This window comes from Chiloscyllium plagiosum, chromosome 16 (genome assembly GCF_004010195.1).
Source record: "Chiloscyllium plagiosum isolate BGI_BamShark_2017 chromosome 16, ASM401019v2, whole genome shotgun sequence".
NCBI classification, from domain to species: domain Eukaryota; kingdom Metazoa; phylum Chordata; class Chondrichthyes; order Orectolobiformes; family Hemiscylliidae; genus Chiloscyllium; species Chiloscyllium plagiosum.
This window is the reverse complement of record NC_057725.1, coordinates 2,532,567-2,543,515: the sequence shown is the minus strand read 5'-3', so window position 1 is coordinate 2,543,515 and position 10,949 is coordinate 2,532,567. Positions and strand designations below refer to the sequence as shown.

General features: G+C 41.0%; 1 protein-coding gene across 1 annotated transcript; it reads right to left on the bottom strand.

Annotated features, from left to right (window-relative positions):
- Positions 1-218: 218 nt before the first annotated feature.
- Positions 219-10,896, bottom strand: lto1 (LTO1 maturation factor of ABCE1). The gene is made up of 4 exons (XM_043706392.1): positions 10,717-10,896; positions 7,504-7,574; positions 5,073-5,190; positions 219-1,182 (listed from the first exon to the last, which is right to left on the bottom strand). The coding sequence occupies exons 1-4, from the start codon at positions 10,894-10,896 to the stop codon at positions 1,117-1,119; spliced, it is 435 nt and encodes a 144-aa protein (XP_043562327.1). The 3' UTR covers positions 219-1,116.
- Positions 10,897-10,949: the final 53 nt, after the last annotated feature.

The window sequence follows — 10,949 nt, the reverse complement described above, 5'->3', positions numbered from 1 at the left end:
AAGCTTCGGATTTCGGAGCTTTTCAGATTTCAGAATTTCTGATAAAGGATTGTCCTTTATCCTGTATTAAAAAGCTTTGTTATATTGCCAATTTCCACTTGATAACGATGGGGTCTGATGGCTGGCTGTTTCATGTTAAGTTTTCCTCTTTTCACCCATCAGCACTACTTTGATTAAAAACTCCTTTGTTACGATCAGTAAGTCAAGCAGCACTGGTATTAATTTTTAAAATGAATTCATTAAATGAACAAATTTCAATGTCAGAGTTAAATTCAAATACAAACCATTTCAAATTTTACATTCAGACATTTTGACCATGAGGTTTTGAATGCTTTTACAACTACAATAAATAAATTTAATCAAACTTTATTAACCATAAAACTTCAATCTATCCATTGTATACAATCAGCAGGAAATCATATCCTAGCTATTATTTATGATTAGCCTCAGTTTAAATCTCACTGTAGAGACCTGAGTATATAATCTGGTTTGATGGTCCAGTGCAGAGAGAGTGTTGTGTGGTTGGCAATGATATCTTTCAGGTACAATAACAAACTGAGACCCCACCATCCCTTCTAATCACACATAAAAATGTTCCACAGCACCACTTTGAATCAGAGAAGTTATCCAATATATACCTTGGGTAACAATCAATCATCTACTCATTATCTCACTGCTGTTATTGAGAACTAGCCATGCTAGTTAATTTTCTGAAGTAATTAGAAATATACAAGCAACTTATGAATAATAAATTCATTGCAATTGTCCCAGAAAAATTGAATTCAAACGGCTAAAAATTGGAATCTCATTAAAATCCTCAAGTCCCCAAAAGGAAACTAAAGCCCCTCCCATAATTTTTATATTAGTCAGTTCAGGTTGTAATAGTAATCTCTAAAGTTCAGTGAAAGGAATTTGAAATTATTTTTTCCTCACAGCAGCAAATGAATAACTTTCCAACATCACATACAAATCTGTAGTTATGATGTATTTGCTTTTTCTGAGCAAATCTCAATTTATCCAGTTTCATCCTCCACTTCAGGCATGGAGAGCTGGATGTGTTTTAATGTGAAGTCATCCCCTCAACAATGTTACTGAGGTCAGGCGTAATGGTCTACTTCAGAACGACATCTCAGCTGACTTTAGATTTTGGAAAGCAGGCTGGACATTGAGCAAAGAACAAATCTGGAATAAAAAATAAACAAAGTTCTGTACCAGCCAAAACGTGTACACAAAGGGTGTTGCTTGTGTTGTTCAGCAATCTGCGATCATTTTAAAAAGGCCAGATATCTAAGTGTAGGGTATGAGCAACTTAAACACCAAAATATATTGATTCTAGTGGATTTCCAGGGCAATAAGAAGCCATGTAATGTATGGTTCCAGCTCCAATCTTGAAAAAGGTTCTGCTTGTAGACCAGAGGATGATTAATCCTGCATGATAGACATTTTTGCTCAATTATTTATCAGTTAGAGTATTGAGTACAGGAGTTGGGAGGTCATGTTGCAGCTGGACAGGACATTGGCTAAGCCACTGTTGGAATATTGAGTGTAATTTTGGTCTCCTTCCTTTCGGAAAGATGTTGTGAAGCTTGAAAGGGTTCAGAAAAGATTTACAAGGATATTGCCAGAGTTGGAGGATTTGAGCTATAGGAAGAGGCTGAACAGGCTGGGGCTATTTTCCCTGGAGTGTCGGAGGATAAATAAACAAAGTCTTTTCCCTGGGGTGGGGAGTCCAGAACTAAAGGGCATAGTTTTAGGGTGAGAGAGGAAAGATATAAAAGAGACCTAAGGGGTATGTGGTATGTATATGGGATGAACTGCCAAAGGAAGTGGTGGAGGCTGATACAATTGCAACATTTAATAGGCATCTGGATGGGTATATGAATAGGAAGGGTTTAGAGTTTAGAGGGATATGGGCCGGGTGCTGGCAGGTGGGACTAGATTAGGTTGGGATATCTGGTCGGCATAGACGGGTCAGACTGATGGATCTGTTTCCGTGCTGTACACCTCTATGACTCTAATTCACATATTCCCAAATTCCCTAGATATCAGAACAATTACATCACATATTTTGTATGTTGAATTACATCCTATCAGTCGAGTGTAGTTTCGCAAATGAGATGCACTCTGTCTTATGCTTTTCATTGAGACATTTATAAGTACATTATATTATGTTTTGTATCACTTCATAAAGAAAGACAGAGAATAACTGAAAGGTTAATCAGAAGGAATAAATTAAGACAACGCGATGAAGTTAACTAGGAGTGCAAAAATAGATCCTAAGAATTATTATAGAAATTTTAAAAAGGAAAAGAATAAACAAAGTGAGCATTCATTCTGAAGAGAATGAGAAATGGAAGTTAATAGTAAATAATAAGGAAACGGTGGATGATACAAACAAATATATTGTTTGCCTTCATTGTAGAGGATATGAAAATCATTCCAGTAATCGTTGCAAATCAGGAGGTGGAGGGAAAGAGGAGCTTAATGAAAGTACAATCATGAGAGAAGTGGTACTGAAAACATTGATGCAGCTGCAGACCGACAAGTCTCTGGGTCCAGATGGATTTCATCCTAAGGTCTGAAAAGAGAAGGCTAGTATATGCATCAGTGTTAACTTTCTAAGATTCCATCGATTCAGGAAAGGTTCTGTCAGGCTCCGTTTCAAGAAAGGAGGGAAGCAGAAAACAGGCCAGTTAGCATGACATCTGTTATGTGTTAGAATAGGATAGTGAGGAAGGCGTTTGGTATGCTTTCCTTTATTGGAGAGAGCATTGAGTATAGAAGTTGGGAGGTCGTGTTGTGGCTGTACAGGACATTGGTTCGGCCACTGTTGGAATATTGTGCGCAATTCTGGTCTCCTTCCTAACAGAAGAATGTTGTGAAACTTGAAAGGGTTCAGAAAAGATTTGTAAGGATGTTGCCAGGGTTGGAGGATTTGAGCTATAGGAAGAGGCTGAATAGGCTAGGGCTGTTTTCCCTGGAGCGTTGGAGGCTGAGGGGGTGACCTTATAGAGGTTTATAAAATCATGAGGGGCATGGATAGGGTTGGGGGACTCCAGAACTAGGGGGCATAGGTTTAAGATGAGAGGTGAAAAATTTAAAAGGGACCCAAGGGACAACTTTTTCACCCTGAGGATGATATTGTATGGAATGAGCTGCCAGAGGAAGTGTGGAGGCTGGTACAATTGCAACATTTAAAAGGCATCTGGATGGTATATGACTAAGAAGGGTTTGGAGAGATACAGGCTAAATGCTGGCAAATGGGACTAGATTAGGTTAGGATATCTGGTTGATATGGACAAGTTGGACCAAAGGGTCTGTTTCTGTGCTGTACGTCTTTATGACTCAATGACTCTAAAAGGATTATAGCAGAGCATTTACAAAGGTTCAAGGTAAACTGGAAGCATCAGCATAGATTCAAAGGGAAATAATGCTTAACCTGTTTATTCCAGTTCTTTAAAGGAATAATATGCACTGTGGATAAAGAGGGCCTGTAGGCATATCATACTTGGATTTCCAGAAGGCATGTGATAATGTGTCACAGCAAATATCACCAAGGAAAATAAAAGCTCATGGTGTAGGCGGTTCCCTATTAACATGGATAGTAGATTGACTGGCTGGCAGGCAAAAAACATGGTACACATAAATGGGTCTTCGTCTGATTGGCAGGATACAACAAGTAAGGTCTGTGCTGGGCCCTCAATTTTATACAATTCACATTAATGACTTAGAGAAGGAAAATAAAAGCATGGTAGTTAAATCGCAGGCGATATGAATATAGAGAGTAAATTATATTGTTAAGACATGAAGAGGATGGAGTAAGATTTGGATTGGTGGAGCGAGTGGGTAGAAATATGACAGCTTGAGTATAATGTGAAAGAAATGTGAAGTTGTTCACTTTGGGAGGAAGAACACCAAAACAGCATGACTTAAATGGAGAATGGCTACACAGCTACAGGTGCAGATGGACTTGGGTAATCTATTGCATGATTAATAAACAATTGGCATGCAAGTACAGCGCATAATTAACACGAATGGAATGCTATCCTTCATTATGTGATTAATTAAACATAAAATTGAGAGCTGTTTGCTTAAGTTATACAGAGCACTGGTGAGACAACCTCTCAAAACTGCATGCAGTTTTGGTCTCCTTATTTAAGGATGGGTGTAAATGCACTGGAGGAGGTTTACTAGATTGACACCTGGAATGAGAGGGTTTTTGTATGAGGAAAGGTTGGGGTCAGGCTGGGGTGTTTCCACTGGAGATTAGAAGAGTGAGGGGTGTCTCGATTGAAACATGCAAGAACCTGAATGGTCTTGACAAGGTGGACATGGAAAAGAAGTTACCCCTTGTGGGTCAGTCCAAAACTAGGGGACACTGTTCATTGCAAAGTTAATGGTTGCCCTTTTGGAACAGAGATGAGAAGAATATTTTTCTCACAGAGTTGCATATCTTTCAAACCCACTGCCTTAGATCATTAAAGATTTTTAAGACTTGGGTTATTAGATTACAAGAGAACTGAAAGGAATAGATGGGAATGTAGAACTTGAAACACAAACAAGTTAGCCATAATCTCACTGACTGGAGGAGCAGGCTCGAGAGGGCTGAACAATCTACTACTATTCCAATTCTGCACGCTCATAATACATTTGTTAAATGCTCATATTCTGGTATATAATTACTTTATGGTGCTAACAATGAGTTCCCTCAAAAATCTGATGAGGAAACAGATTGCACAATATATGAGAGCCATGGAAATAAGAGCAAGTCGCTGGGTCAATGCCTGATTATGATTTACAACTAATCCAACTGGGGCTTGGCGAAAGAAAAGAGGAATGGTAAAAACATAAATATTATATGTGGATAGTAAACAATAATAGGATGGAACTCAATTGTGAGAATACTTTCCAGCCCAATGAAACAGTCAATCTGCACTCATTTCCATACAATAATGCAAATTATGCAGCAATAAGCATCATACACCACTGGTCAAGGTCAAAAGTATTCCAGCCCAAATCTCTCATCATTTCTGAAAAAGATCATATTGAGTGCAATTTGTAAGTTTACAAACCTGTTTAAACTTGGCTCGCATCTTTTCTAGGTCCTCTTGTAGCTTGTCGTAAGTTGGGTTTTCATATGGGAAGTCATGAACCATCGCCAGCAGTGAGTTTAGGGCTTTCAGCCTTTTACTGCAATAGTACAAGAGATGGCAAAGTATGTTCTTTATAAAGGACAGCAAAATCCAAGAACAAGTGATTCAATGACTTTTAAAAGAAAGTTTCTTGCAATTTAAGCTCTAATACTGCAACAATATCTAAAGAACGTAATTTGGGATGCAACTCAGGTGGAACATCCTCCCCAGAGCGCTGCAGGTGGGACTAGGTTGGGTTGGGATATCTGGTCTGCATGGACAAGTTGGACTGAAAGGTCTGTTTCCGTGCTGTACGTCTCTATGACTCTATGAGCAATGCGAATGTTCCAACCTAAAGACTGCAGCAATTCAAGAAGGAAGTTAATTTTCTCCTGCGTAATTAGTGATGGGCAATAAATATTCCTGATGAAGGGCTCTTGCCCGAAACATCAATTCTCCTACTCCTCGGAGGCTGCCTGACCTGCTGTGCTTTTCTAGCACCACACTCTCGACTCTGAACTCCAGCATTTGCAGTTCTCACTTTCTCCTAATAAATGTTGGCCCAGCCAGCAACACCAATAGCCCAAGATGAATCTTAAAACTTTACACCAGGCCTACTGGTTTGTCTCATAGCAACATAGAAAATAGAAGCAAGAGGGGCCAACGAGCCCTCCAAGTCTGCTGCATAATTCACTCTGATCATGGCTGATCATCCAACCCTATAACCTGTTCCTGCTTTTCCCCATATCCGTTTGGCCCCTTTAGCACAAAGTGCTATATCCAACTCCTTCTTGAAATCCCAGAATATTTTGGCTTCAACCACTCTCTGTGGCAGCAAATTCCATAGGCTGACCATTCCGAGTGAAGAAATTTCTTTTGTAGTTGTAAATGGCCTCCTGTATCATTAGAAGAAATGGAAACTGTTCATCTGGGCAGGAAAATGGGGTTCAGGCTGAGATGAGATGAGCTGAGCCATGCTTGTATCAAGTTACAGATCAGGCTTGAAGGGCTGAATTGCCTACTTATGTTCTTAGATTGGACTTCCCCTTTATAGGGAATATTATTCCTGTCTAGTCTACCCTGTCTAGTCCGGTCAGAATTTATAGGTTTCTACAAGAATTTTTCCCCTCATTCTTCTGAATCACAGCAAACATTAATCTTAACTGATTCAACCTCTCCTCATGTCAGTCCCACCATCCCTGGAATCAGTGTGGGAAACCTTTGAAGCACTTCCTCTATAGCCAGAACATCCTTCCTCAAATGTCAAGATCAAAACTGCACACAATACTCCAGGTGTGGTCTCACCAAGGCCATGTAGAATTGCAGGAGAAAGTGAGGTCTGCAGATGCTGGAGATCAGAGCTGAAAATGTGTTGCTGGAAAAGCGCAGCAGGTCAGGCAGCATCCAGGGAACAGGAGAATCGACGTTTCGGGCATAAGCCCTTCTTGAATGAGGAAAGTTTGTCCAGCAGGCTAAGATAAAAGGTAAGGAGGAGGGACTTGGATGAGGGGCGTCGGAAATGTGATAGGTGGAAAGAGGTCAAGGTGAGGGTGATAGGTCAGACTGGGGTGGGGGCGGAGAGGTCGGGAAGAAGATTGCAGGTTAGGAAGGCGGTGCTGAGTTCGATGGATTTGACTGAGACAAGGTGGGGAGGGGAAATGAGGAAACTGGTGAAATCCGAGTTCATCCCTTGTGGTTGGAGGGTTCCTAGGCGGAAGATGAGGCGCTCTACCTCCAACCGTCATTTTGTTGTGGTCTGGCGATAGAGGAGTCCAAAGACCTGCATATCCTTGGTGGAGTGGGAGGGGGAGTTGAAATGTTGAGCCACAGGGTGGTTGGGTTGGTTGGTCCGGGTGTCCCAGCAAGACATGCCTGCTCCTGTGCCCGAATCCTCTTGCTATAAAGGTGAACATACCATTTATCTTCTTCACCACCTGCTGCGCTTAAATGCTCACCTTAAGTGAATAGTGTACAAGGACACACTGGTCTCACTGCACATTCTTCTCTCTCAATTTATAGCCAATCAGATAGCAATCCACTTCGCTGTTTTTTGCTCCTGAAGTGGATAACCTCGCACTGATCCACATATATCATCTGTCATACATTTACCCACTCATTCAGCTTATATCATCTTTATACTGCAATTATAATATAAAAGGGCTTGACTGAAGGAGAGAGTTTTACTTCAGGCTTTAACAGGAGACAAGTTCAGCACTAATACAAAACCAAAATCTTACAGACCAATACTAGGTTTGTGTAAACAAACCAGTTATGATTTCCATTTGGGCAACTGGAGTTGTTCCTTTCACAGGACTACTAACATCACCACAAGAATTCTGAAACTCCACATCAGTCAACAACCAATGCATACCTGCTCTTAACATCTTGGTTATTCTGAAGAAGACACTTCCAGGTATAGGCAAAACCTTCATAAAAAGAAACCTGTAGAGCAGAAAGAAAATGATCAGGAGAATTAAAAGGATAAAATTTCTTGAAAGAGAGACATTGAATGATACAGTACCTTTTACAAGGACAGGCCATCCCTAAGTGCTTAACAACCAACAAGTTAATTCTGAGATGCAGTCAGTGTTGAAATGTGTGAAACCAGGCAGCCAGTCTGTGCACAGCAAGCTCTCACAAACAGTAATATGTTAAGTTGATAACCTGTTTGAAGAGGTATCCAATAACACAATACACTATTCTGAATATATAATTGGTGTCCAGATCCAAATTATATGAGCTTTACACTGACCTAAAATATTTGAGAGTATTTTTTATTGATAAATAACACCATAAAACACAGGGGCAGAGGCTGGCCTTCCAGACATTAAATGGGATCATGGCTAATCTGATAATCCTCAACTTCACTTTCCAGCCCTTTCCCCAAACTCCTTGATTCCCTCACTGATTAAAAATCTGCCTCAGCCTGGAATATACTTAAAAACCCAGTGCTCTGTGGTAAAGAATTCCATACATTCACCACCTCATGAGACAGGACATTCCTCCTTATCTGTCTTAAATGGAAACCCCTTACTCTGAGATTATGCCCTGGTCCTAAACTCTCCCACAAGGAAAAAACAACTGCCACACCTACCCTGTCAAGTTCCCCAGAAGTGTCAACCTCAGAATTATAATCTAATTAGGCTGTGTCACTGAAACAATTCCTCTGAGACAAATAATAATGAAGCACTCCCTTTCCACCAACGCTACCCTTCTCCCTGACAACTGTCTGAAGCCAAAACAGATCGTTTGCAAGCTTGGTGGGATACGTGACCCTGTGGTGAGCTGCCAACATGTATCCACTGCATTACTTGACACTGCACAATATGATTATTGTGACATTGTCTAACTCTGCTCTGCCTCTGTTCATCTGCTGATGAAAGCCTCTTCCACGCCAGTGTTTCCTCCAGACTGTTCCAACACATTCTAGCCAGTACTCGATATTCTATCCTCCATAAACTAGGGGTCACCTGCTGCCCATTTCCTAACACACATCAAGTCCCTTTTACCCATTGACTTACATTACAAACTCATTTTAGAAGCCATAGTTTTTGTTTCAGACCTTCCCACCACCTTACTCCACCCCCAAACCCATCTTTAAAATTTCCTCAAGACCCACAGCAATCCAACGTATTAGTGCTTTGCCCAGTTCTGGCTACTCCAGCATCTTGATTTTAAAGAAACTGCACCAGGACCTCAGCCTTAAAGTCCTAAGTTCTGGAGTTCCATCAGAAAACTCTTTTCCTCCTTTAAAACCATTTCTTGAAACATACCTCTTTGACCAAGCATTTTGTCAGTTGCCTGAATATCTCCTTACAGGGCTCAATGTCAAATAATGCTTCTCTAAAGTGCATTCAGACTCACTATTATTTTCATTTATATTTATAAAACAAAGTGCTGGAGCAACTCAGCAGGTCTGTCACCATTTGCACAAAGAGAAAGAGTTAATGTTTCAAGCCCAGGATGAATAGTAAGAACTGTTCCAAAGGAAATACTGTGAAGTCATATCAAACTCAAAATGTTAACTCAGTTTCCTTCTCCACAGATGCTGCCAGACCTACTGGGTTTCTCCAGTTACTCCAAATTTCTACCATCTTAAGGGTCTTGTTTTTATTTTCTAAATACAAGTTGTAGTTTTAACAACAGAAGTTTTGAGCATCAAAAAGCATTTACACTTTAAGAGTTGTGTCTGGTAGCTTTCCATCTGATTCAGATATGAAATTTAGTTTTGTACTGATGGTGATAACTCTACAAGTGACCGTAAAGGAACGACAGTAGGCCAGTCAGCCCCTCCAGCCAGTTTCACTAATCAGCTAGACCATGGTTGATGCTATATCTCAACACACCTTTCCTGCACACCTTCTGAATAGGAGTGTTTCTTTGGCTCCGCTTGAGAATTAGTGATTCAAATCATACAGACGTGTAGAACACTGCCAAAAAACAATCACTCACTATAACATTTTTTAAGGAAGAGGATCAGTTAATTTTATCTAAAGCTTCAATTCCAAAAAGTTGCTGTGATGGGAACAAACAGGGCCAAGTTTGGGATTTATTACAAAATCATTTGAAGTAAACTGAAGTGATCAACAAATGCATTACAGAGAAACTTCTTTATTCATTTATGTCACTGTTTCACAATTCTGGGTTAGATTAGATTACTTACAGTGTGCAAACAGGCCCTTCGGCCCAACAAGTCCACACTGACCCGCCGAAGCGCACCCACCCAGACCCATTCGCCTACATTTACCCCTTCACCTAACACTACGGGCAATTTAGCATGGCCAATTCACCTAACCTGCACATTTTTGGACTGTGGGAGGAAACCGGAGCACCCAGAGGAAACCCACGCAGACACGGAGAGAATGTGCAAACTCCACACAGTGTGGAGGCAGGAATTGAACCTGGGTCTCTGGCGCTGTGAGGCAGCAGTGCTAACCACTGTGCCACCGTGCCACCCCGGGTCTTTCAACAGATCACCAACTTCCAGGATTGCTCAGATAAAATGTGTGTTTGAGAGAGGAGTAGGAGGCACTCAAACCCACATAATAACATCTCGGTATGAGTCAGCTCCTCATGGAAAGGAGGCATAAAGATGGAGTTATATTTATCTAGCATCTTTTAAGACATACCAAAAGCACTTTATAGCCAGTAAAATACTTTTTGAAATGCAATCATTATTGTATTCTAGGAAATTTTGGAATCAATTTGCACAGCAAACTCCCAAAACAATGTATTCCCTCATGTTTCATTGTGTGTACAATTGAGTGCTTTAACACATTAAACTGTTGTGGTTCTGTTCGCCGAGCTGGGAATTTGTGTTGCAGACGTTTCGTCCCCTGTCTAGGTGACATCTTCAATGCTTGGGAGCCTCCTGTGAAGCGCTTCTGTGATGTTTCCTCCTGCATTTATAGTGATCACTGAGGATGTCACCTCGACAGGGGACAAAACGTCTGCAACACAAATTCCCAGCTCAGCGAACAGAACCGCAACAATGAGCACCCGAGCTACAAATCTTCTCCCAAACTTTGAACACATTAAACTACCTGCATTTATAATTGGTGCGCAACCGTTCTCACTTATTTACCTCTGATCCAATCTTGGCACCATTCACTAATCCATAGCGTCGTCCCTCAGTTTCTCCCAAATGACCTCCTTCTGTAAACCCTTCCTGGTAACCTTCTCCACGAAATCTGCCGACCACAAGAGAAATTGCATCAGTTGAGATGCAAACAACCGCAGAAAACAATTGGGAGGGGGCAGCCATGGTGGGGGAAGGAGAGCAATGGCCAGGAAGGAGGTATGATGGAGGACGGAAAG

What these genes read in the sequence shown, in the direction of transcription:
- lto1 (XM_043706392.1), bottom strand. Translation starts at nt 10,896, where the DNA reads ATGGCTGCCCCCTCCCAATTGTTTTCTGCGGTTGTTTGCATCTCAACT. An exon ending in AACCAAGATGTTAAGAGCAG is followed by an intron (nt 5,191 to 7,503) that starts GTATGCATTGGT and finishes GTACTATTGCAG; the next exon opens with TAAAAGGCTGAAAGCCCTAA. An exon ending in TGCGAGCCAAGTTTAAACAG is followed by an intron (nt 1,183 to 5,072) that starts GTTTGTAAACTT and finishes TTTTTATTCCAG; the next exon opens with ATTTGTTCTTTGCTCAATGT.